Genomic DNA, 26,554 nt, shown 5'->3' with positions numbered 1-26,554 from the left:
GTAAATTATGTTGACTTACCGCGGTAGCATAGACAAGGCCTATATTTGTCTAGCTTCAACTTCCAACCACTGGATCGTGTTATAACTTTGTCTGCTAGATTGAAGAACCTTCTATTATCAAATTTCCATTCAACGCATGCACTTATAGGTAATCTTATTCTTCTCTTTAACAACTAAATAGATTAAACTCCCTGAGTCTCTCACTATATGGCATATTTTCCAACCCTTTAATCATTCTTGCGGCTCTTCTCTGAACTCTCTCCAATTTTTCAACATCCTTCACTCTTCAGAGTCACTGCTTCCCAGGATAGACTCCTCAAACATGAAATTATGGCCTACATTTTTTGTTCCTAGATGTATCACTTTGCAATGGCCATATTAAAACAATTATTTGCTTGCACCCAACTTACCAAATGATCTGGATCACTCCGTATTAGGGACCTGTCCTCTTCATTATTTACAATTCCCCCAAACTGTGTCTCATCTGCAAACTTTATCAGTGACAATTTTATGTTTTTTTTCCAGGTCATTGATAAAAATATGAAATAGCAGAGGTCCAAGAATGAATCCCTGCAGGACCCCACTAGAAATCCACATGCTTGATGATGATTCCCTATTTACAACTACATTTTGGGACCTGTCAGCTGGTTTTTAATCCATTTAATGTGTGCTATTTGATTTTGTATAATTAATTTCTTAATCAAAATTTTCTGTGTTACCAAGTCAAATGCTTTACAGAAGTCTAAATGTATTACATCACTTCTATTACCAATTTGTAATCTCATCAAAGAAAGGTACCAAGTTAGTTTGACAAGAGCTATTTTCCATAGACTCATGCTGATTGGCATTAATTATATTACCCTCCTTTAATTCTTTATTGAGTCCTGTATCAGCCTTTCCATTACTTTGCCTAGGACCGATAACAGGCCTATAATTACCCGGTCACCATTTTCACCCTTTTTAAATATTAGCACATTCGTTTTCTTCCAGTCTTCTGGAACTTCCCCAGTGTTCCAAGAGTTATTGAAAATCAATATTAATGATCCAACAGAGCTCCGCAGTCAGCTCCTTTAAAACTCCTAAATACAATTCCTCTCTATTTGTCAAGATGACGTCTAATACTGAATTCCTCTATGTGGGATGCAACACGTTTTGAGTTAGCAAATTGTCATTATAATATTTACAAATTCTGAGGACTTTTTAGTACTAGTGGCACAAGCACCCCAGCATGTGTCATTCAGATTGAAGTCCTCCATGATAATGCAATTTTTTTCCTACGCATTATAGTTAGGCACTCGAGGATATGGTCATCCTGTTTCTTAGGGTGATTTGGTGGTCTCTAGCAGACCCCAATTAGTACTAGGGATGTAAAATATTAAATGGTTAACTGGTAAGCATTAGTCCTACCGTTAATCCACCCTAACCATTAACTCCCAGCCGCGGGCCCGGTTGGGCCGGCCAGAGCGGCCCCAGCCCCTCTTCCTTTAATCGGTTAAACAATGTAATTTTAATAGTTTAAATGGTTAACTTTTTAAACAACATTTACATCCCTAATTAGTACCCCATCTTGTGCTATATCTGTTAGGACACTGACCCATAAGCATTCAAGATAATTTGCTTCTGACTTGTCAGAGACTCAGAAACAGGTAATGCCACTTCTGACAGCCTGCCACTGCTCCTCCCCTTTTGCCCACCTGAACCTTTTAAATAGGGTAAAACCACTGACTTAGCATTCCAATAATGCAAACCATCCCACCCAGATCCAGTAGTACCTACTAAGTTGAATTTATGCTCATAAATAATCAATTCCAATTCCTCTTGTTTACTACACAGGTTCCTAACATTGGTGTATAGACAACTAAAGAATTTCTTCGCTTCACGTGTCTCGGTACCTTGATTAATTTTGTTCTGAACATCATGGTTTGTTGTAACTGAATGCTTACTACTTCTCTCTTTTCACCATCCCGTTTGTTGCTAGTTTAATGCCCTCCCTGTCAAGTCTAGCCAGCCTGTACCCTAGAAGAGTGGTTCCCATTCTACTGAGATAGAGGCCATGCAAAGTGGACAGTCCTCTCGCCCCTACAGAAGGTGGACCAATGTTTCACAAAACCTAATCCTTCTGCCTTCTGCCATTTACCTAGCTAGCAGTTTACTTCTAAAGTCTTCTGCCTTCCCTTGCTCATGGCAAAGGAAGGATTTCAGAGAAGATCACTAGAGCATTCCTCTCCTTCAGTACCCTTCCGAGTTCCCTAAAGTCATCTATGATCTGTGAGGTATCCTGGGAAACAACATCATTGGTGCCTTACGCATCATTACCAGTGGATCTCTGCCTGCTGAGTTCAGAAGCCTATCCAGCCTTCAAGTCACATCTGGTGTCTTTGCTCCAGGAAGACCGCACACAATCCTGTTTTCTGCCTGCTCCTTTGGAAAGGATGTTCTTCTTCTTCTTCTTAGTACAGAATCCCCAACGAGGATTTTCTGTCTTCCTTAGTTGTTTGGAGATCTCTTTGTGGGTACATTTGATTGTTTTGTGGGTTGGGCTGAGTAGCCAACCTTACAGGTATGTCCTGTCCAGCTCTTTGTTCCATTTGACCAGCTGCATCTTCACAGACGATATCCTCGGTTTCTATGCTGAGAACATGATTATTATTAGATTCTTCTACTTATGTGAAATTCCTCCTGGACTGATTCTATCTGGTGGTCATGGCCTGCCGCTCCTCTCCTGGCTCCAGCCATGTAGAATGCACCTGAACTTCTTGCCTCTGATCGTTACAAACTGCCAACTCTCCTCTCTGGTTCCCAATCTGCTTTGGTGACCAGTTTCTTCCTTTCTTGAATCTTGGGTGGCAATGCTTCCTGAATCTGGATGTCCAATAACTCCTCAGCCTCTCTCATACTCTGTGGTGTATGTGCTTGTCCTTCCAGACCACAAATATTTCCTTCCACAAAATTTTACAGGAACCAAACCATTCCTGTCCTTTGCAGGACTTCTTCTGGATTTGAACTTGGGACCTCTCACACAAGAAAGAATCATACCACTAGACCAACACGTATATGAAGATGCAGTCCCCTGAACTCAAGATGGCAAGTAATGAATGAAGGTAGGGGGATAAAATACAACATACATACATGCCATCTTAGATTTAAACAACACACACACACAAACACACAAATAAAGAAAATAACTATCAACTATGGAGAAGGGAAATGAATACCCTTACATAAGAGATGTGGTCTAATGGGTAGAATTGGGAAGTATTCAGATCTTATTTTTGACAATACTTCTCTGTAGCCTTGGCCAAGTCACAACCCTCTCTGCCCCAGTTTCCTCATCCATAAAATGACGATAGTATTGACCTTCCTCCCAGCTGTGAGAAATAGTTAGGACTTGCTTACGTGGGGAAACTGAGATGCAGAATAAGCTATTACACAATAGCTATACTGGAATAGCTCCCCACATGGATGTTCTATTTTGGAATAAAAGTCACTTTTATTCCAGAATACAGTCATAGACTTTAAGGCCAGAAGGGACCACCAGATCATCTAGTCTGATCTCCTGCATAGCAAAAGTCACCAACACTACCTGTACACTAAACCCATCAACCAAAATTAGACCAAAGTATTACAGCCCACAGGAGATTTGATTATTATGTTCAACAGGAAAAGAATAAGAGAGATTGAGGGGCACCACTGCCCAAAGCCCCTGCAAAGACTGTCTACAGGGTGAGCAAAACAGCTTATTCCAGAATAGCTATTTCAGTCAATTTCCATGTGTAGACAAGCCCTGAGACTTATAACGTGCTGTGACAAGGAAAAGCTCTGTGGGAACCGGGTTCACTTTTTAATGGAAAGGACTGTTTTGATTAAGGCAGCAAATATAATATTCCAACACTAAAAATAATTTCTATACCTACCTCAGGCCAAACATCCTCTACTTCTAGCAGCCATTTTACAGCAAAATAGACAACAGCAAGAACAGGCACTCTAGAAAATAAACATTGCCACTGCCAGAGAGAAATTCAAAGCGGTGTAATTCGGCAGATCAGGAGACACATTTTAAGAGTTCCTTTGTATTTCATTATCCAAGCACTGAACCAGTGTTTGAGCCAGTTAGGGGTATGATCTTGTAATGCAACACCTTCTGGTATCTTCTTGATAGGAGGAGGGTGCTCTGGCAGGAATCCAATCTTCCCTTTACAGAGTTCCTACTCAAAGAGGCCACCAGCTGTTTCTTTGTTCTTAAAAAAACAACTCAACAAATATGCTTGTGAAATAAGTATGATTTTCTATCATTGCTGAGACACTCACATGCTATCCAGCATTTAAAGGTGAGATAGCCCATGTCAGAGCAGAACTAATACAATGGGGTGTGGTGCCTGGGGGTGGGGGTGGGGGGGTCTTTAGTTGTCTGTTTGTAATAAAGTACATGAAACTACAACAGAGTCTGCTTTTCCAGGTTCTATCTACAAGGTAGGAGTACTCACTGCCAGCAGAGACTCAATACTTTCATCATGGAGCTCACATTCCATAGAAGCTGAACCTTTCTGAACCTTGAATCCTTATTTCCAAAATGTTTGCTTTTTGTCCACCCAATCTGCATGTGCAGCTACTGCAGCTGTGTGTCAAAGTGACCAGTTTAGGCAGATGTACTAGTTAGGCACATAACTAAATATCTAAGTGCAGCAGCAATACCTGAGTGTGCAATCACAGAAATTCTGTGCACTTTTGAAAATAAGAACCAGAATGATCAAATCTGGTTAGTTATTCAGTAAGCAAATAAAATTCCACATCTCTCCCAAGTGCAACACAAACACCTGAAAAACCAGAACTGGACCAGACTACTATGGCAAGAACTGGTCAATTTCTTCACTAATAATCACTTCTTCACTTCTAATCACCAATAATACAAGAAACAAGACAGGTGCTCCAGGGCTGCTTGCCAAATGAAGTACCTAGCAATTTCCCGATTCTGAAGTCATTTGAACAACATTCCATAGGGAACTGATTACTTGCACTTTCCAGCAGAAAAGGGGTTAAATCCCTGGTGCCAGCTGATCCAAAGATCTGCCAGGATTGCTTCAGGAAAGCCTGCCTCAGAAGCGATAAGGCTGTGCAAGAAACTCTTCCACTAGAACAGTAAATAAACAGTTCTGCCAAGCACAGTATTACTCGGGGGCTCTGCTGTACTGTAAATGTAGGTCTTTCAGATACGTTTCCAAGATCTAGCACTGAGTACAAACTACTGAGTAGGTCTGGGTGCTCACTGGGCTTAATCACTGGTTTGAATAATTCATCCTACTTCTTCATTATGTAAAAGTTTTACCTGTAATGCTAGGATATTCAGTCCTCAGTGCTTCAGGAGCCAAATCAACATTACCCAAAAGAGCCATAGTAGTGTGACTTCATTGTTTCATTTACTATAGTACAATATATAAACAGTAGGACAGGGGACATATTGAGTATATATAATTCTCACAGCAAAATGACTGATCAAGTATTATTATTTTCTCAACCACAATTGGTTAACAACATAGTAAAGGCATCCTGATTGGTTAATAACTTAGACTGGTTAATAATCAAATCACACAGTTTTAATATCAGGTGCTGCAAAAAGCCGCAGGAGACACATTAAAGAGCCACACGAGCCTCCGTCTGAGTATCACTGCTGTAACACGTGTTCTCTTTGCTCTATATCCAATACACCTTCAGTGAAGGACACAATGTAAGAAGCTGCACTGATTGTATTATATCTATTTAATTCCTTGATATCAGAAATTGGGGATTCAATCACTACCAGAAATGCGAAGCCCATGACAGAAGAAGACTGGGAGCAATATCAGAATCCTGGCTTCCTAATTGATCACACAACTATAGATGGAGAGTGGAAGGTGTACTGCTACAGATATTGGTTTAGCTAATGCTAAGATTCATGCAGAACACAAATCCACTTCAACATAGATGAACAGCCGTGTTAGTCTGTATTCGTAAAAAGAAAAAAGAAAAGGAGTACTTGTGGCACCTTAGAGACTAACCAGTTTATTTGAGCATGAGCTTTCGTGAGCTACAGCTCACTTCATCGGATGCATAGCTGTAGCTCACGAAAGCTCATGCTCAAATAAACTGGTTAGTCGCTAAGGTGCCACAAGTACTCCTTTTCTTTTTTCTTTTAACATAGATGAAGTCGCAAATGTATACTTAATAACCACCTTTCTAAACTGATCATACTAGCAGCTGAAATAATTTCTTTTACTGTAGCTTTCGTCTTGTTACAAGTAACCCTACAAGGGCCAGATTTCGTGTTTGGGTGAGGAAGGGGAAATGGTGGGGGAAAAAAATCAGATATAATTTACCACATTGTGAGCTTCATCGAGTATTACCACAGTCCCTTTCAGATCTAAGTTGTGTGCTCTCCGGCTCTAAAAGCAAAAACAAAGGGGACATGGGTGAGATAGCAACACTGCTTTCAGACACAGCTTGGTGAACTGGACCATGAGAGAGTTTGGACGGGATATAATTCACTATGGAATGTGGCAAGCAAAACAGTTTTGGCTCCTTACACTGCAACATAGTCTCTTGAAATGGAGATAGTCAATGTGTCCTCTAGAGGTAAGAACAAGGCCATATACCTGTGCTGAAAGTTAGATGACATCATGGGTCCATCTTATGAATAACAGCAGTCTGTCTTGTGAAGGAGTGGGATTGGGGCCCAAAAAGTGAAACTGAGAGGCACTCACATGCATAAGAAAGAAGATAACACTAATACCTTAAGGGATGCAATAACGTATTATAACTCATTCCAATTTCTCTTTTTGTCATTAGTATTTTCTACATATATTTGTTTGTCATCCTTGCAAAAAGAGAACACACCCACAGTATTATGTGCAGTACAATTATAAAGTTCAATCAATTCATTTCCTAATATCCTCTTCATCTTTAGCTCACTTTGATATTCTGCGACAGCCGACAGACCAGCCTGCTCTATTTAGCACTGGTGAGGCCTCAACTGGAGTACTGTGTCCAGTTCTGGACATCTATCCTTAGGAAAGATGCAGAAAAACTAGAGAGAGTCTAGAGGAATGCTAGAAAAATGATAAAAGCTTTAGAAAATCTGACCCGTGAGGAAAGGTTAAAAAAACTAGGAATGTTTAGTTTTGAGAAAAGATGACTGAGGGGGACCTGATGATAGTCTCCAAATATGGTAAGGGCTCTTACAAAGAGGATGGGGATAAATTGTTCTTAGTGTCCACTGAAGATAGGACAAGAAATAATGGGCTTAATCTGCAGCAATGGAGATTTAGGTTAGCTAGTTTTGAAGTGAACCACCTCAGGAGTTTGCTTGCTATGCACATTCTTTTTGGCATATCCACTAGAATCTGACCAAAAAAAAAAAAAAAAAAATCAATAAAATCAATAAAAATGAATTTAAAAATAAAAATGTTACCTTTGAGTCTAGTAAATAGTTGTAAGGCATAAAAATAATATCTGCTTGTTGCTTCAGGCTCCGAGATAGATAATAAGGACAAACTCTGTTTAAAAAAAAAAAGTATGAACTATAAAACAATATCCACAAAAATACTAAAGTGCACTCTGGTTTCATTTATGTTGTTTCAGGCTCTCAAAGGTTTCTAATCAGCTTTTTAATTGACTGAAACATTAGACCTTAAGGCAGATGCCTCGCTTTATCCATGTGGGCCCTTCTTATTTATACTTCAGTAAAAAGGAACGCCAGACTTAATACCTAACTGTGCAGTCCAGCAAAACACAGATCAAGATACCAAACAGGAGAAAAATGAGGTGACTTGGTGATTAATGCACTAATCTTTCTCCCCTGGAGACCAGGATTCAATGCTGGATTAGATCATTAAATCTCTAGTGGTAAGAGATTTTGTGGTCTCATCCACCTCATAAAACCACCACATCACCTGCATAATCAGCAGTTCCTCCTCAGGTATGCCTGACTGTGATCAGTATTTGGTCTGTGCAGCAGATCAGGACTCAAATACACCATCAGCTCGAGGAAGAGGCATTAAGGCCTCATCGCAGAGATGGATTTCTTGAGAATTGTTTGCACAACATGTCACTACTCGACTCTGGTCATTGCTGCTCATCTGGAACTTTTAGGTGTGTCAAGTTCATACAAATGCATTCCCCAGAACAAGGACACTGAGGAACTTTACCTGTGCTTGTTTCCATTTTTAACCAAATCTTCAATATCTAAGATGGAGTTGGTCAGTTCCTTCTCTGTACTCTTCTCTGTGAAGGAGACAACAAACAGTTACAGAAATCGAAGCAAATAATCACAAAATCAATCACATGTGGGGACTGTACTTCGCTCCGCATTCACTGGATTCTATCGAAGTCTCTTGTCTTGATTCCCTGGATTGACACTAAGGCCTGAGGTTATTCTTTGTGCAATAATCTAGAGCCAGCTGCGCTGTACCTCCACCAGCATTGAGTGCTCCGGCTGTTGTTTACTCCTCGATGCACAAGCTTCAGACAAACACACATGAGCATTTGAAGATTTCAGTCAATTTTGTATCTTGTTCCATCCACTCCACAGAGAACGGTTATATAAATAGTGTTTGATTTTACCCTAATGTCCATATTGCAAGGAACAATCCTGCACTGGATCTCTTGGGATGGACTAGATGTAACCTAGCACAGTGGTTCTCAAAGCCGGTCCGCCACTTGTTCAGGGAAAGCCCCTGGCGGGCCGGGCCGCTTTGTTTACCTGCCGCGTCCGCAGGTTCGGCCAATCGCGGGTCCCACTGGCCACAGTTCGCCGCTCCAGGCCAATGGGGGCTGCAGAAAGCGATGCGGGCTGAGGGACTTGCTGGCCGCCCTTCCCGCAGCCCCCATTGGCCTGGAGCGGCGAACCACAGCCAGTGGGAGCCGCTATCGGCCGAACCTGTGGACGCAGCAGGTAAACAAACTGGCCCAGCCTGCCAGGGGCTTTCCCTGAACAAGCGGCGAACCGGCTTTGAGAACCACTGACCTAGCAGGTCCTTTTCCAACTTTAATTTCTATTATTCTATGAAATCTGGCCCTGCGGCTTCTAAATTCCAGGACAGGCTCCAAGAAAATGTGTATACTTGCTGATTTAACTCTTAATTACATTTTACAACATGTGTAGATGATAGCTTGTGAGCTAATACTCATCTTGGTGCCATAATTTTTTCAATGGTTTAGTCCTAACCTAATTTCTGATTTGCTCAGTTCTCCCAGCCCAAAATTCAATGACCTGAAAGCCTTATAATTCACACAGGCAAGAGGAACTGCTATCCCTTCCTTAACTTGGTCTTGTGCTGAAGAAGGATGTGTGTGTGTGTTCGTGTGTGTGTGTGTGTACACATATTAGTAAAAATTCAGGAGGACACTTTACTGGTCTAAGCTTCATCTTAAAATACACAGAACCACAGGTTTGAACCCCAGCAGTCAACCCAGCCCATCATCCTTCAGAGGATACAATAAGCACAATACAGTTTATTGAATGGGGGTTCTGCAAGGACATTTAAAACCATCTGCACTTGAAGACAAGGGGTCTGTCATCCCACACCAGCAGACTCCTTGGATACTTCCTCCCAGCTCCCTTGAACTGTGTATCATGTAGCATGATGGTTGTCTGCTGAGTTGCAGTTCAGTAGTGCTGACAACTGTTTGGTGACTAACATGAAATTAATTTGTGGTCTGATCCAAATCCCAAAACCCACTTTCTCATTTAGCTCAATTGCTAGCAGTCACAGCAAAGAGGCCAAGAGCTGAATGGGCATGTAGAACGAAATACCCTCTCACTCCTAGAAGGGCCTCACCAGGTCAGGGGTGAAGCATATTGCTGGGATTATATGGATAATTTGCACTGTTGCTGCTCCTGCTCTGTTTTGTGGACAAATTAAAAGGATTTCAGTCTTCAGGGATATCGATCCTGTACTTTTCCTGAGCATTAGCTTAAAAACCTATTAAAAGTAAATGTACATGCATACATTCAGGTGCTGATGGGTTCTCTCATTCCTTTTCAATTTCCCCATCTCTTTGCCCAAAATCAGGGCATTGCCTCCACAGCCAAACTTACCCTCCACATTGTTATAGAAATGGCAAGTACGAGCCATCACTTTCATTCGGCACATGTGGATCTGCAAGATAAAGCATATTTCAGGGCACAAAGGCACAGCTCGCCCAAGGCTGTGGAGGGAGAGGCAGGGTAAATGAACATATTCAGTGACATGAGCTCAGCATAATAAGGAATGGAGAAAGGTTTCTTCTAAAAAACCAATCCCTTTTCTTCTCACATTTTCTACAGACCTTGATCACGGTGCAGCATCTACCCCAACCAAGCACGACAGAGGATCAGATTATAATCCATGGCCTACGAACATGTGGCTTCACTGGACTCCTTCATAATGAGGCTGCCATTTTTTCCCAAGTTTTTTCATCTCCTAGGATTTTACTTGTACATCCATCGTTAAGCCTCCATAATTCCCACAGATAGGTTCCCTCCCCCGGGGCATCCACCTGCCTGAAGAAGAAGCCAAACCTCCCTCTGAGACCCTTCTAATACTGCCTCTTTATTCAGCTACCAATAGGGGCTGCAGAAATGCAGCATGCCCTTTGAGCATGAAGCTAGAGGGGAATGCATACCAGATCATCAATAATGAGAATCAAATAGCGGGATACCAACAAGTTGTCCTGCCAAAGAAAAAGGGGAAACTACCCTCTGAGCATCACCAGTATGTTGGATTTCTACGGTACCTTTTATATAAAGACCTAAGTGCCTTACATACATTAGGCCATGTAAGGGAAGTAATATCGAACCCAATTTAAAAATAAGGAAACTAAGGCAGAAAGAAAAGGGACACCAGCCATTTGAAATTTGGTCAATTTCAGGTAATGAATCAAATACCATTACAGGGTCTACACCTGTCTACAAATCCCTGGGCCAACGTTTGCAGTTTCACAATCACATTTTCCTGTCAGTGTTCTTCCCTTCCCTATTGCTGTGTAAAACACTCAAATAAACAGGGGGAAAGTGACAGATTACTCAGTTATTTTTCCCCATTATTATTTTTTCAGCTATGGGAGTCCTTAACATTCCATGTGACAACAGGAGGTAAAACATTTTCAATCAGGAGCATGATTTTTAAATTGATGGTGTCATTTTAAACTACCTGCCCTGGGTCACTTGGCAAGCAAATGGCAGGATTGCAAGTTGAATACAGAAAACTAATTCACATGCTCTCACCAGTCACAACCCCTCTTGGAAAGGTAAATCCCAGAATTTAATTCTTCACTAACAGAGCAGGACAAGAACACAAATTTTCTATAGCACTCCAACTGTATGGTCAACTAATACCTCTGAGTTTTGCCAAGGATTGTAATGAATTTCAGCATTAGGAGTTACATGCCCTAAAGCCAAGATACAGTCACTTACATGTATGAGCTTTGCACAACTTCATTGTTGCGTTCTTACCTGCATGTGGTTACTCTCCTGCCTCTTAACTTCAGGGTTAATACAAAGCTGCTCTCTGGAACCCAAAACACAAACCTTTGGCCTATTTAAACAAAACACACAAATAGCTGGTATTAAAAGGGGGGGGGGGGCGGATGACAAGAGAGAAAAACAGATTTTTGAACACATATGTTGCTAGCTTGAGTCAAGTGTTTCAAATGTGAAAGTTGGCTGGGAAGAATAAAAGTGGGTGTCAGAAATTTGGGAATCTCAAGGCTATTCAACAGCTACATTTCTCATCTATAACATCACAGTAAATTTTTTTGTAGCAGCAATAAATTCTCAAATTTAAACATGCATTAATGAAATTATTTTGATGGGGCAGGGAGTAATCAATAGTAGCTTTAGTCAACTCTCTCAAAAAGCACCCCCACAAAACATAGATCCTGTTATAATGGTACAGTGTCCCACATCTAAATACCATGGACCTAAAAAAGAACCCTCTTTTTTACTGTACTGTAATCTATTTTTTAGATAGCAGGGAAATTGGATTAATGATAATTTACTGCAGAAGCTGTGGCTGAAGGAAAGCATTCAAAATAGCTTTGTTCATTGAAAAGATATATCCATACAGATACTCAAGTGGTTACTAACTGACAAATTACAAAAAACAGAACCATGGAGCTACATGAATCAGCACCATTGGCAGGAATACAAGCAAAATATTCTATTAACCCCGATAAACTGAAAAATCCATCTCTCCCTGAACAAAGAAAAATATAAAGCACATTTCTGTTCATACACAAAAAAGTTTACAGGCTTAACTGGAAAACCATCTAGAAAACCACACTTTTTCAAAGGAACTTTTGAAGTAAAGGGGATTATATACAGGAAACTTTGGGACAGGAGTGAGAAAAGGAAGAGGAATGGGAAGCACAATCCTCAGCATGGGAGAAAGCTACACAGTGAGCCAGAGAAGTTCCGTTTCCACCCATCTGCATTATGAAAATTGCATTCCAAGGGATACATCATCAGATATGTAGTCATCCAACGCAATGCAAAAAATACCCTTTTACTCTGACTGAAAAGCATTTTCTTAATTTGTATTTACCTGTAGACTGTGCTCTTTAACTCACTGATGACTTGAGTAAGCTGAGAATGGGTTCTGGAGGCATAAATTATTTTAGGAACATCAGTGTAATAAGCTGCCAAAGGGAGAAAAAAGAAAAAAATTATTAGCACTAAACAGAAGGAAGAACTAAAGATATCATTAGCCTGCTTTCCCCAGCTGGTGCTATGGTAACAGCGTGGCTTATTGAGACAGCAAGGAATTTTACAATCCAGCTGTTCACTTACAGGAAATGAGCTAAGTGGATATTTTTACTGCCTTGTAGCAAGGAGAAAGGTTATGTGGGGCATCTTTAGATTTACATCAGTAAAAGGTAAGTGTGAAACAATGCTTTAGCTGCTAAATAATGCCATTGTGGCATTCACAGGTACATGACAAGGATAAAAGAAAAAGAAATACTAATCATCCCCAGTCATTCCTTCAAGGGTCCCAACCAAGTATAACAGTCAAAGTCTGCTTGCTGGGACATTTACCTGGGATTTCAGCATCTTTGCCAGCGTCACCCCAGGACGACATGGGTCTGTCAGGAAAGAGTTCCACTCCATTCATTCGCTGTGCAATTTTCCATTCCGAGATGGTATCTTTAAAATGCTCCCGCCAAGCCAGAGTGGCACAGAGGAGGCACAATGTCTTCCCTGTACCCGTGGGACTCTCCAAAATGCCATTCACCTTCTTTAATGTTGAGAAAGACAGGGAGAAGGAAGGAAAATTTGGGGACAACTCAGAAATTTGCCTAGCATTGATCACCGTATAGTACAGTATTTTCGCAGGAAAAGAATAACCACATCACTGTACAGATTTATGTAGCATGATATACCTTCCACTAGAAACACATATGTACATGCTTATAAGCCTGTAAAAGCTGACACATAGAGGTACAACCTGTAAGAGCCTTTACCCCAGTCAAAAAGAAAAGGAGTACTAGTGGCACCTTAGAGACTAACAAATTTATTTGAGCATAAGCTTTCGCGAGCTACAGCTCACTTATTCCTTTTCTTTTTGTGGATACAGACTAACACGGCTGCTACTCTGATACCCCAGTCAAGTATCAGAGGGGTAGCCATGTTAGTCTGTATCCACAAAAATAACGAGGAGTCCAATGGCACCTTAAAGATTAACAGATTTACTTGGGCATAAGCTTTCGTGGATAAAAAACCCACTTCTTCAGATGCACTACGTAGATTAAAAAACACTTCTTCAGAGCTCCACTGACTGGGGTGGAGTGGTCAACCTAAAACACAGATTCATGGACTATTTTATCCTTTAATTCACACAGAAATTCTCCATACTTTGCTTAACACATGACAAATTTTAGGTTAAAATAAAAGAAAATATTATAAGCTGCTGCCTCAGGCTAAAATTGGAAATGATTATAAGACTGTAGATGGAGACTGATTTGCTAAGCAAGTTAATAGTTTAAACATACACTCCACATCACAAGATTGAATCATGCAGTATAGATGGTTTACACCAGGGATAGAATGGTGCCCGTGACCTGTTTTTAAATATCTTATGTCTGTAGATCAGACATTACAGTTTTAAAACAAATTACATTATTTATGCCTGGGTTATGCATTGGCCAGGGCAAATTATGTCTCAACACTATTAAGGCCCTTCATAAAACAGCTTTAAAATTATATCTGCTTTTACAGCCCAACATCAGTGGGGGGTCTACTGAGCAACTAATATTGCAGCTGTGATGAGGCTGAATGCTGGAGTGTCATGGAGAGTAAAACTTCTCTTCTTTCACAAAAGAGCTCAGGTCTTGGATAGGGTGGAACAAAGAACATAAATCTCAGAAAAACTACTTTAGGCACTCCAGGCAAAGAATAATCAGTATTTTGGAAAGCGTTTCCTTATTTGTTTGACATTCACTAAGACTATATTGCGGAGATGCCAAGTAGATACCACCATAAGTACACCATCAATTTTTTTTAAATTAAGGACAGATTGCATGAACATAAGGATTACTTATTTAGTTTTCTTTTCTTTTTTCAAGTTTCAGAGAGAGGGAAGAAAAAACCTACCTACATTTCTGCCCAAAAGATTTACACTAACATTTCTGGCATTGTTTTTTTTTAATTGCATGCTAAAAAATATGTACAATTAAAAATAAAGTCTGGTGGAGTGGGAAGCAGAGAGTATATATGGACAAGGAGAAAAACTAGGTATTTTTTCATTAGTAGTTTAAATGGTAAGAGTCGCCTTTCGCAGTTTGCAACCCAGATAACTAGGGCCCTACCAAATTCACAATTCACTTTGGTCAATTTTACAGCCATGGGGGTCTTAAAATTGGTCAATTTCGCGATTTCAGATGTTTACATCTGAAATTTCAGGTGTTGTAACTGTGGGGGGGTCCGGATCCAAAAGGGGATGGGGGGGTTCTAAAGCTGTTGTAAGGGGGTTGCAGGATTGCCATACTCACTATCGTGCTACCTTCAGACCCCAGCTCTGAAAGCAGCAGCTGCAGAGTTTCCTGCAGCTGGACGAGGCTCCCGGCGGTGGAGGTAGGTCCGATCTCCCCAGTGCTGCTGAGAACACCCCAGCCAGGGGCTCCTGGCTGCTAGTCAGGGCCAGTGGTGGATTACTGCATGGGCCCATGGGGCTCGTGCCCAGGGGCCTGGGACAATTTGAAAAATGGTTGCCCCAGCCTTGGCAGGAGCCATGGAGGAGGTGGGGGGGAGGGGGGCAAGATTGGGTGGCCCGGAGCCCAGGCAGAAGCCATTGAGGACAGCAGCCCTGAGCCCAGGCACCCCGAACCCCAGCTGGAGCCATGTGTGGGGGGGGGGGGGAAGAGGCGGAGCTGCGGGTGGTAGCAGCCCCCAACCCAGGTCCCTGAGCCTGGGCAGGCGCCACAGGGGATAGAATCTCTGAGTCCTGGCTGGAGCTACCGGGGGAGCGAGGGGGGAGCGGAGGAGAAGCAGCCCCAAGCTCAACCACCCAGAGCCACAGGGGCTCGGTGGGGGGGGCAGCCCCGGGCAGGAGCTGGAGCTGCGGGGGGTGACAGCACCCAACCCAGGTCCCTGATCCCACGTTGGAGCTGCAGGGGGTGGAAGCCCCAAGCCCCAGCCAGAGCTGTGGGGGCGGGGAAGGGGAAGGGAGAGAGGCAGCACCCTGGGCAGGAGCCTTGTGGGAGAGGGAGCGGAAGCCCCAGAGCTCAGGTGCCCTGAGCCCGGGCAAGAGCCATGAGGGCCAGCAGTCCGGAGTCCAGCTCTGGAGCTGCTGCAGCGCAGAAGTGAGGGTGTATCACCCTCACTTCTGCGCTGCCTGTGGAAGTGGGTCTGATCTCTCCCCGTAATCGCAGTGCAGGAGAAGGACAGGTCCTGTCCCTCCCCAGCCCTGCTGATTTTGGGGAGATCAAATTTCACAGGAAAGGGCTTATTTCACAGTCTGTGACATGTTTTTCACAGCTATGAAATTGGTAGGGCCCTACAGATAATTTTACATAAATTACAATCTAGCTTCTACAAACTGTGATTTGTGATAAAGACAAGAATTAAAATTCCAGAGTAAATCACCAGGGAAAAGGTTATTGCACAGCTTCTTTCTTAAAAAAAGATTTTTTTCACATTATCAAAAAACATTTACCCACCATGCTATACAAACAGCCTTTAAATGTTACAATACCTTCAAAACATCTGATACGCTAATCTATTTATTTTCATCTTCGTTTCGCTTAGAACCACCAAACTGATTTTTTTTTTTAATTAAAAAAAAGGGCTTGCTCTTGGCCTCGGACCTGGTCCCCTTTGACAGAGAAATCCTCAGTTATGAACCTCTTCCCCCACCCCCACCCAAAAAATCTACATTATAAATTTTACCCTCTTGAGGTACGCTGTTATACCATGGCCTGGTACTGCTTGTGGACGGAATCAGATTGTGTTATAAACACAATATAGAGCCCTGGGCGAAAGCCCTATAAAGAGCAGGCTCTGTAACATGATTATAATTCAACCTGATCACAGGTAAAACCCTGTCACTTGACACAGTAAAATCTGCATTGTAGGTAGAAGGAATTATTTTGGAAACACTGATACTCCAAATCCTAAATTGCCCTTCCCACCCGTTCCCCAACACAAATGAATCCCAAGAGAGTCCACCTGACCAGTGCTGGAAATTTACTGTAACCTCTCCCAGTGCTTACCTTCTGGAGACACTCAAGCACTTTAGTCATGTATTCCTCCTGACATCTGTATGGTTGAAAAGGAAAGTCCACTGCGATGCCATTTAATGTTATCTTGGGCATACTTTATCTTACACACTGAAAGCACAGAAACCAAGAGCATGCTTTACCATGTATAATTTACAGCACACAACAAGAGGCGTATATGCTAAATATGTACATACTGCAGCTTCTCATTAAAATCAATTGAAATTACACTTATATAGTAGAAGAGAGTATTGTCATTTCATTTTTAGGCAACAATATTGCCAGCAAATCACTATTTACAACAGGTACAAAGTTCACAAGGATTTAGGGCCCAATTCTGCTAAGATCTAAGCACATTCTTGTAAGTAGTCCAATGTGTGCAATGCAACTACTCACAGGAGTAAAGTTATTCACAAACTTCAATCTTTGTAGAATCGCACCATTAATGCAGCCACGGAATACGCCAAATTTATTATTCTATTTATGTTTGTTGGGGGCATTTAGTGGAATAGAATGGGCAGTCCATCATTGGAAAGTGTAAATAAATTGATACTGTCAATTTAAAGTTATATATATCCAGAGCATGGGAGAGATGTATGTAGTTTAATGTTAAACACAGAGAGCATAAATGACTTGGTCACCTCAAATACCCCCAGTCCTGTCAAGTCTCCCTGCTTTGGGAGAGTCCCTCCTGTCTATTCACTTCAAAGATCTGTTTCTAAAAGAAGTTTGCTGTTTACATCTCAAACATTTTAAATCTCACTTTTTTTTTTAAAGTGTCCCTCATTCAAATTGCACAGGCTTCCGGCAGCCTTGCCCACCCACGTCCTGGGATCTTGTCACCTTTGTCCCAAGTTTCATACTTCTTAAAATCTCCTAACTGTGCACATGTATCGTAATAAGTACCTTGCACGAGGCCTTATCCACATGAAAAAGTTGCACCTAAAAATGAGGTCAACCTAGCTACTTCGCTCAGGGTTGTGAAAAATTTCATGCGCTGTGCAACATAATTAAGTTGACTTAAGTCCCACCATAGACACAGCTAGATCGAGGGAAGAATTCTTCCAGAGACCTAGTTAGTGCCTCTCAGAGGTGGATTAACTGTACTGATGGAAAAACCCTTCCATTGATGTAGGAAGTATCTATGCTATGGTGCTGCTGCAGCACAGCACAGGGTCGCCACACACATGTTCCCAGAATACTGGACATTTCAGCACTTCCAGAAACAGTGTCAGTGCATCTGCCTGCATGACCTTGGCCCTGCCAGCCCCACCTACCTGACCTTGCATGCAGAAATGTGTACAAGGTCAGGTGGGTGGAGATGAAGTACTGTTCAAAATGCCATTCCCCCAAATGATATCGACAAAGCCCTGTCCAGTTTCGTCCCAGTAGTGGATATGGGGCAAACCACCTAAAAAAGGAACTGTCTTGTATAAAATCAGACAAGTGGCCTCCCCAGCACCGTAGCTGAGCCGCTGTAGTGTAGTCAGTCTAAGACAGTGGCTTTCAACCTTTTTTCATTTGCAGACCCCTAAAAATTTTCACATGGAGGTGCAGTGCCCTTTGGACATTTTAGGCATAGTCTGTGGACCCCCAGGGGTCCACCCCCACAGACTGAAAACCACTCTTCTAGGGTAAGGACAGCCTTTTGCACACCCCTCAGCCCTAGTCTGTAGACCCTCAGGGGTCCACCGCCCACAGGCTGAAAAGCTAAGCTGATTAGGAGTCAGGTGAAGGTAAATCACCATGGGCCGCAGGGGAGCTGAAATAAGCAGATCCACGCAGAGGCTCTGTACACCCGGTAAAGAAATAGTTCAATGCCAAGGAGGCGTGCAGGTCCCTTGAAGCCGCACAGGAAGGGCTGCGGCTGCGCCCAGAGGCCACCGCCCGCAGAGGGGGGACAAGCTGCCGCCCCGTCGCTCTGCCCCCAGCCCCCCAAGGGAGGAAGGCCGCACACGCTGCCTTCCCCGCATGAGCCGGCCAGAGGCGCAGAACCGCGGCGGCCCGGCCCCGAGGGCCCTAACGAGGGTCGGGGGCTGTGATGGGCTCCCCAGGGCGCTGCTCCCCTGGTTACCCCGGAAACACCGCGGGGGCTGCAGCCCCCCGGCCCAGGCTCAGAGCGGCCGGGCTAGGATGAGGCGGGGAGCCAGGGCCCGCGCTCCGGGCAGCGGCGGCCCACGGCACAGGCCAAGCCCGGAGCAACCCGTAAAATGGCTCGCGCCGCCCCTCCCTCACCTCCCGCTCTGGCGCTCGCAAAGGCCCGCGCCCGGCGCTCGCAAGGCCCGCCCACCGCGGGCGCAACCGTGACGCACTTCCTGAGCCCGCCCCGCGCCGTCATCCTGTACGTCACTTCCGCCCCCTCCGTCCCGCCAGGATAGCTCTCGCGAGAACTCAGCCTGCGGGGCGGCGTGCTTCGCCGCGTGACTGAGCGGTCGAAGCGAGGGGTCGTTGGCAGTGGGATGCGGGCCCCGGGTAGGGAAGGAAACCGAGCGGCCAGGGCCTGGCCCAGGAGGTGCCTGGTAGAGCGACGCCATTTTGGGGGTGTCCTTTGCTCGCCTCAGGGAGAGGAGCCAAGTGTTTCGAATGAATCCGCCCCCTTCGGAGGCGGGTTGGCTCCCCTCAGGCGGCTGCCTGACCGGCCCCAGCGGGGTTGAGCGGCTCTTCAAGCCCTACCTTAAAGGCCCCACGAAACTCTTTGTCAGAGGTGGTGGCTGGGCGACCGGATGTCCTGGTTTTGGGGTGTTTTTCTTATATAGGCTCCTATGACTCCCCCCCGTCCCGATTTCCCGCACTTGCTGTCTGGTCACCCTAGGTGGTGGCCTTGGCCAACACCTCTCTCCCGTGCGCCGTTCTGCTTGGGGTCGGGTGGCTGCTCCTGGCCCTTCCCAGGTAGCCGAGTTTTAGGGGTGTGCGTGTGACGAGCGTCAGGCTGTGCAGGACCCTTGCTCTCCCTCTTCCAGGTTTAGTGTTCCGTCATCCCCTCCAGCTGTGTGGTGTCTGCAGCAAGACTGCTAATGCGACCTGCCGGGTGTCTTGTGTTCGTGGGGGATGCAGACCCCCTTTGTTTTTCTCTTCCCTTCAGTTCCCTGTCACTAGCTCCTTGTCACTGCACGTGTCCAGGACCTCCTGCATCGGAAGCTCAATTACTTAGACCAAGGGCTTCCCCCAGATGTTGATGCTCACAATGAATTCCTGAGTCACTTTGGAGAGATGGGTTTCAGAGTAGCAGCCGTGTTAGTCTGTATTCGCAAAAAGAAAAGGAGGACTTGTGGCACCTTAGAGACTAACCAATTTATTTGAGCATAAGCTTTCGTGAGTTACAGCTCACTTCATCGGATGCAGCGGAGAGATGGGTTAGTCTAGGGCCAGTAAGAGTCTGGCCCCTGTACATGTATATAATAAAAGGAGACATGGTTTAATTAGATTCCCAGATTCTTATATTTCATTTAATCATAGAGGCTAGAGATAGGAAGATAATATGAGTTCATCCACTACAGCTCTCTGTAAATCGTCCTGCTAATTCTGATGTTTTTGCATTTCCCCATACAGCTATTGTATAGACAAGAAACAGAACACGGCCTCACGTAGAGGTGCCACACAAACTTACAGATGCCATCCATTTCTAGCCAATCACAGGTGCTTCAGAATTTACAGATGCCCTCAATTTGTAGTCAATCACACAGATGGTATTGTCTATACAGAAGTACCCTAAATAATGCTTCATCAAATATTTGGAAATATTCTAGATAAAAGCAAACAAGCTTGAGTATATTACAAAATCTGACCTCTTTGCTGGCAGAGTCAGTAAAATTCTTTTTCTGGGGGTATTCAACTAGGGGAGATTACAGCTTCGGCTAGCCTTGCCTGGCAAGCTTGTCTTTGCATTGAAGTCATCTGGCCTATAAATTGCCTGAACTTTAGCTATTATGTTAGTGAACTACCTATGTACAGTTCACTTTAAGGCTGGGTCTGTATAAATGATTCTCATAGAGAACTTAAAAACTCCAGTTTCCCAACTTCAGCAGTCATAACAAAGCTATACTTAATAGAGCATGCTTAATTTATCTGTCCTTAATTTAGCCTTCAATAATTCAGGCTTCCGTAATTCAGTCATCCTAAACAGCATTTGTATGTTCCATGAAGCAGAGATACTTGCTTTGCAGAATTGAGCATCTTTAACTGGGGAATTCTTAAAGAATGCATCATTAGGGTGAATACAGAAAATCTAATGTAGATACACAACATTTTGAATTTTAATTACACCAACCAAACTATTTAAATTTGCTGTGACTTTTAAGTCTTAATGAGATCTACAAAATACGTCAGATTTAAAATTTCTATGGAACATATAGAAAACAAAACATTCTTTTCCCACCTGTTCCTGCTATCCCTCCCAATGTTCCAGTCAAAAGTTGTTCAACTGCTTTTGCTCAGACTTTCTTGAAAAGGTGATCGCTTTGGGGTGAACCCAAGAACACAACATTTCAGCATAAAACAAATGGGTTTGGGAAAACTCTGAGCTACTACATAAAATTGTGAGAGGAAGAAGTATAGTGGAGAGTGAAGGTTAGAATTCAGTCTCTATCGTGAGTAGGGGGGGAGAAACCCAGTATCATTATCACATACACTGTATCTCTTTGTAATTATTCTTTTTTGTGCAATGAAAAGTAATATAAACATTCTGTTGAATTGTATTTTATTGTTTACTACAGTTTACATTAACATAATAGCAGCTACTGCAGTCCTAGCACAAACAGAAATATGAGTCAGCTTATGCTCTTGTTCAGGGGCTGATGTGACTCAGCATTAGTTGGATGCTCTCTATCTTTCTGTATAATTATTTGTCTGCACCATTTACCTTGTTTGACCAACTCTGCAGCTTAGCACTGGCAGGTTTATTCCCCCCTCCCCCCGCTACTCCCATTTTCTTCCCAAGAACTGTAAAGGGATGTCTGGGAACAATAAACACAAACAGACAAAACCTCACAAGTTTATGGGAGATGGTTTTGTTTCTCATTATGATGCCCTTCGCAAGAGAACCATAGATGTTTATTAAAGCCAAAGTATATCTCCAGGAGATTATAGTAATGCAGAAGATTTAAAGAATGGATACTGTTGACTATTACTCCAAGTCAGAGACTCAGATTTGTGCATTTCAGATGAAGGCTAACACTTAGTCTATAGATTTTGCACCATTATATGGAGCTGTACATCTTGTTGGCTTAGCTGTGCACACAAGACTCATTTTAAAATGTATGATACCTATGCCAGCTACACTATCGGTGCTGGGACGGGGAGGGGGATATGTGGGGGATAGATTCTTGCTAATCCCTTGAATCACTGCATTCTGCTCCATTTGCCAGCTCCCCTGTTTTATCTGCATCATCTCATACTGTATGACTTTGGGCAAGTTTCTTCCTCTGTCTGCCTCAGTTTCTTCATCTGTTAAAAACAATAATAGTGGTTACCTATATCACAGGGATTTTGTACAGCTACAGTAATTACAATTTGTAAAGTGTTTTAATAACCTCAGAGCTCATGTGTTTTTTTTTTTTTGTGCCAGAAAACAGTTCTGTATTTGTGTATGGTGAGTTTAGTGCATTTAAAGTCAACACATGAACGTTGAAGATGGATCCTTTATGTTATACCAGAGCTTGGGATCTATTTCTGGGCTATCCATAAGGAATAAACACATTTAGGACTAACATAATAAGGCCTCTAGTATCCGTAAGTAGGAAATAGGGCCTGGTATACTTGCCGTTGTTATATTTATGGGCAACATACCCGGGGAGACAATATTTCTAAGTGGTTATCCCAGGGAGCAGAAAATCCAAAGACTAGAGTTGTATTCCCAACTCTGTTCGCCATACAAATTTGGGCAAGTCATTTAACTTTTGTGACTCAGTTTCTTATCTGCAAGAATGGCACTTATTTACCTCCACATTAAGAAAGAAGTTGTTTTTTTAGAATGTGTTCACTAACATACGATAACCCACCAGAGGTAAAATCCTACCATGGACAAGGTAGTTGTAGTTTTAACAAGTGGTTAAACCTCCCCCATTTTTCATAAGAAAGACAAGGCGTATATAAATGCAAGGTATTTTTTGTTGTTATATGCCAATAGGATTAAAGGTAATCACTCACTGTACCACCTTTAAATGGTAAACAAAACCTGGGATAGATCCCTTGAGACGTGCATGAAATATATGCCATTGCGTTAAACTACATAGCCCTGGTACATCTTCTAATTAGGAAACTGAGCATGAGATAAATCTTCTGCAATCTCACACATGCATGATTCAAATAACTGGTCTGTGTATCACTGGCATACAGAAACACGGCAGGAGATGTGTGTAGGAAATATATGCTTAAAATACTATCAAAGCAGGATTCTCACTCCCAGATTCTCCTTCCTGGAATTTAGCTCTTTAGCACAAGCTTGGAGGAACTTCAAGTTTTCAAGCTTTTTTTTTTTTTTACTCTTGAGGTTAGTGGTAGAAGTCTAGAGCATAAGTCAGGCCCCTAATGGTTTTTGCATGGCACCTCTGCCAAGTATAAATGTAGCTTTTGAATGTTTCAGGTAGTTCTTTCAAATGAGAAGCTCTCAGAAGAACTATGTCTTGATTGAAGTTTGTCCACATAAAATAAAAACTTCAGGGAAAAATAAAAAACAGGTGCAAGAGAAACACCTCAAAAAAGGAAACCTCCAAACTCTGAAGGGAGGTTGATGAGTGAGTGGATCATGCAAGATAACATCTTTGGAGAAGCATAGTTACAAGATAAGTCATTTTCCCTTCACTACAGAGACCATCTGTACAAGATTCTTGCTCCTGGAGAGTAAGAATTTTGGGATGTGATGAAAATGAAAGCACAGATCAGATCATCCATAAAGCAGGTCAATGCCAATAGTGTGAAGGTAATTTTTTTTCTTTATAGATAGAAGAGCAGATTAAAGATGCCAGTCACCATCCTCTTGAAGAGGCATAATGGTTCCCAGGGAAACCATTTTCAAAAGACATCTTTTGTTTGACCACATAGTTATTTAATTCCTTGAGATCCAGATGGGGCCAGAGTCCTTTTGTCTTTTTGACTATCAGGAAGTACCTGCAATAAATCGCCTTCCCTCTTTCCCACTCAAATTTTAATTAAATAGACCTATGAAGTAGGCGCGTAAGTAAATATTACCCATTTTTGCAAAGGAGGAAACTGATCCCTTTTCATAAGAGGGGAAGCTAAGGCCGAACAGTAATCAGTGCTGGAATCAGGACTAGCCCATAGAAGAAATTCCTGGCTTTCAGTTATGTGCTCAGGCTATTAAGCAATGCATCATTTTATTGTTTGCAGCCTCTAGATGTAATGGTCAAGGTCAGGACCACTGTCTTCTTTAAACAGGCCCTTAACCAGTTTTAGATGTATTTGTCCCGCTCTGAGTCAGATGCTGCATTTGTAACACATTATAACCTTTATAAGAGAAGGCAGGTTGGAGCATTTCATATTAGATTGGTGTTTATGCAGACTGAACTATAAGATGAGATGGCAGGTTTTGCCTGCAGCTTGTAGTCTCTCTTCCTTGAGGTTTGTCATTGGTACAGGCAAGACAAGTGGAAGGAGACTCCAAGATGGCCAGAATCCAGGCTTCCTTTCACATTTTCACCTGATTGATTTGATGCAGTTCCTCCTCCTGATCTTTTATACAACTTAGCCTCATTTTCTTTCCCGTCTGAAGTGCACATGACAGGCACCAAAACGGAATCAGTCAGGATGTCCCACTTGTTTCTTTTGCCTTTAGGGAGACATTTTTCTGATTTAGTGCTGATGTTGCTATCGCTGGGTTTTCTCTCTCTCAGTTGCTAAATACTGCAGCGGTACCTGCAGGCTGGCCTCAGTTGGTATTCCTGTTAGACAGAGTCTTTTTCTAACTTTCTCATGTATTATTTATTAATTTCAGGCTGTTGCCTGAGTACCATGTACTTTTGAATTTCATGCCAGACAAGGCGGACTGTCCCCTTCCATCTCATGATAACAGCTGGGATGGTCAGGAATTTTCAGGAGACAAATTCTGAAATATCCCTGGAGACATAAAAGCTCAAATTTGATATTTTTAAAATCAACATTTACAGACCACCCTGAAAAGCAGTCATTAAAAAAATATGGACTGAAGGTAATGTGTCTGATATGTACAAAAGAAGACTGTGAGGGGGAAGCTAAAACCCCAGGATGGGAGCACCAGCGTAGGCCAAGCTCGTGTGGCTGTCAGAATTTTAACTTTGAGGCGATAACTGAAGATTGATTGATATCCATTAATTAAAAATCCATTTGTTATGAACAGATCAAGCGCTAGATTCTCAGGTATGCCAAAACCCTGGTGCACCCGGCAGAAGGTGCATTATATCACCTCTCCCCCTAGTCCTGGGTGCCGGTTTGACTGTCAGCACAAATTAGGACAGCTTCTGGGATGCTCTAAATGCCATCAAAACCGTATTAGGAAAGCTTATGCCCAAATACATTTGTTAGTCTCTCAGGTACCACAAGGACTCCTCGTTTTTATCAAAACTGTAGTTACTCTGTATATAGTAGTAGAGCCTCTCTAACTTGAAGCTATACTACTTAGCAGCACAATTACTTTATACCATAGCAGTCCTGGCCAGTGCATTGCATACCCCACAGACAGATCAAACAAACTTTCACTGGCTAAGTCAGCTTGGAAGACAGAAGCCTGAAAGGAGCTGCACTGATATTAGCTTTAGTGACATAAAGGCCAAAAAAAGCAAAAAATTAAAATTGAAATGTTTTGTTTCAGCATTTTCTAAAATGAAACATTTTGATTTTTCAATTCAAAACAACTTCTTGTTTTGAAATCCTTTAATTTCATTTTTAAACATTTAAAAACCTTTAAAAATGCACAAAACCAAAATGATTCCCTTCCCCCCGACTTTTTTGAATTGCCAGAAAACTGAAAAATCCATTATTCACCGAGCTGCAGAGAAGACACTGCCCCACGTGAAACTCGGAGACAGATTGTGACTCTGGAGATCCCCAGTGATCTGGGATAATACCCACACTGCACTATCCTTTTGGATGTTGCAGCCTGCTTCACAGACTTGCCTGGTTAACTTTGCAGGCCAGTGCTGAGGTCCATGTCCACCATTCCTCTACTTTGGCGTGATTGCACATCTTGGGGTGCCAAGAATATTAACCTCAATGTCATGGATGAATTCAACTGTGTGTAATTACATTCCGCTGATTAAACAGCTGTTGTATTCCCTCTCCCCCTTCCCCCCCAGAGGTGGCTGCCCTTCAGTGTTGGGGAAAATGATTAGTATTTATGTTGTAAATTCAACGAGAAGGTAAAATCTGTAAAGCCCGCAGGGATAGATCTGGAGGAAAGGTACTAAATAAATGCAGGAACATTAGACTGTTATCATTCTGATGCCCATGATAGAAGATTACTATAGCCTACTTTTAATTTTGTGTCTTCTAGTACCTGTGAAGTGAATTTGGATCTGTAATATTATTTTAATTTGTTTGGTTTTGGTTTGCTTGGTGTGTATTTCACATGCTAGTGTCTAGAATATGTACTCTCTACTGTCACAGACTGAATGGTTTCCATCCTTGTATCTGGTTTCACCAGATCCTAGGCAACCAGCACCATATGTATCTTATAAGATAATAAGCCTTAGAGGAGGTTATTGTGGGTTCCTATTGAGATGCAGAATGTATTGATGAGGCTTCTGTCAGGAGGAAGGATGGGAAATTTCAGGTGGAATTTTCTTCTGAAATTGACCTTTTGAACTTCATAGACTAAAAGGGGAATCAGAGACCTGCCGTTTAT

At 42.6% G+C, this 26,554-nt stretch overlaps 1 protein-coding gene across 6 annotated transcripts in view; it reads right to left on the bottom strand.

The window, feature by feature from the left end:
* Positions 1-19,039, bottom strand: part of RTEL1 (regulator of telomere elongation helicase 1) — a 119,761-nt gene extending 100,722 nt beyond the window's left edge. For 5 of the 6 annotated variants that reach the window (XM_074970368.1, XM_074970370.1, XM_074970365.1 and 2 more), the window contains exons 1-9: positions 18,958-19,039; positions 16,717-16,833; positions 13,046-13,244; positions 12,555-12,648; positions 11,465-11,546; positions 10,070-10,130; positions 8,178-8,253; positions 7,442-7,526; positions 6,351-6,416 (exon numbers count right to left, since the gene is read on the bottom strand). In XM_074970368.1, the coding sequence (XP_074826469.1) occupies positions 6,351-6,416; positions 7,442-7,526; positions 8,178-8,253; positions 10,070-10,130; positions 11,465-11,546; positions 12,555-12,648; positions 13,046-13,244; positions 16,717-16,818 (765 nt within the window). In that variant the 5' untranslated portion in view covers positions 16,819-16,833; positions 18,958-19,039. Of the gene's footprint in view, positions 1-6,350; positions 6,417-7,441; positions 7,527-8,177; positions 8,254-10,069; positions 10,131-11,464; positions 11,547-12,554; positions 12,649-13,045; positions 13,245-16,716; positions 16,834-18,467; positions 18,598-18,957 lie in introns of those variants that run through there. The other variant, XM_074970366.1, reaches the window with a different exon arrangement.
* Positions 19,040-26,554: the final 7,515 nt, after the last annotated feature.

This window comes from Natator depressus, chromosome 13 (assembly GCF_965152275.1).
Source record: "Natator depressus isolate rNatDep1 chromosome 13, rNatDep2.hap1, whole genome shotgun sequence".
Lineage (NCBI taxonomy): Eukaryota > Metazoa > Chordata > Testudines > Cheloniidae > Natator > Natator depressus.
The sequence above is the reverse complement of the archived record's forward strand: the minus strand, read 5'-3'. Positions and strand labels throughout refer to the sequence as shown.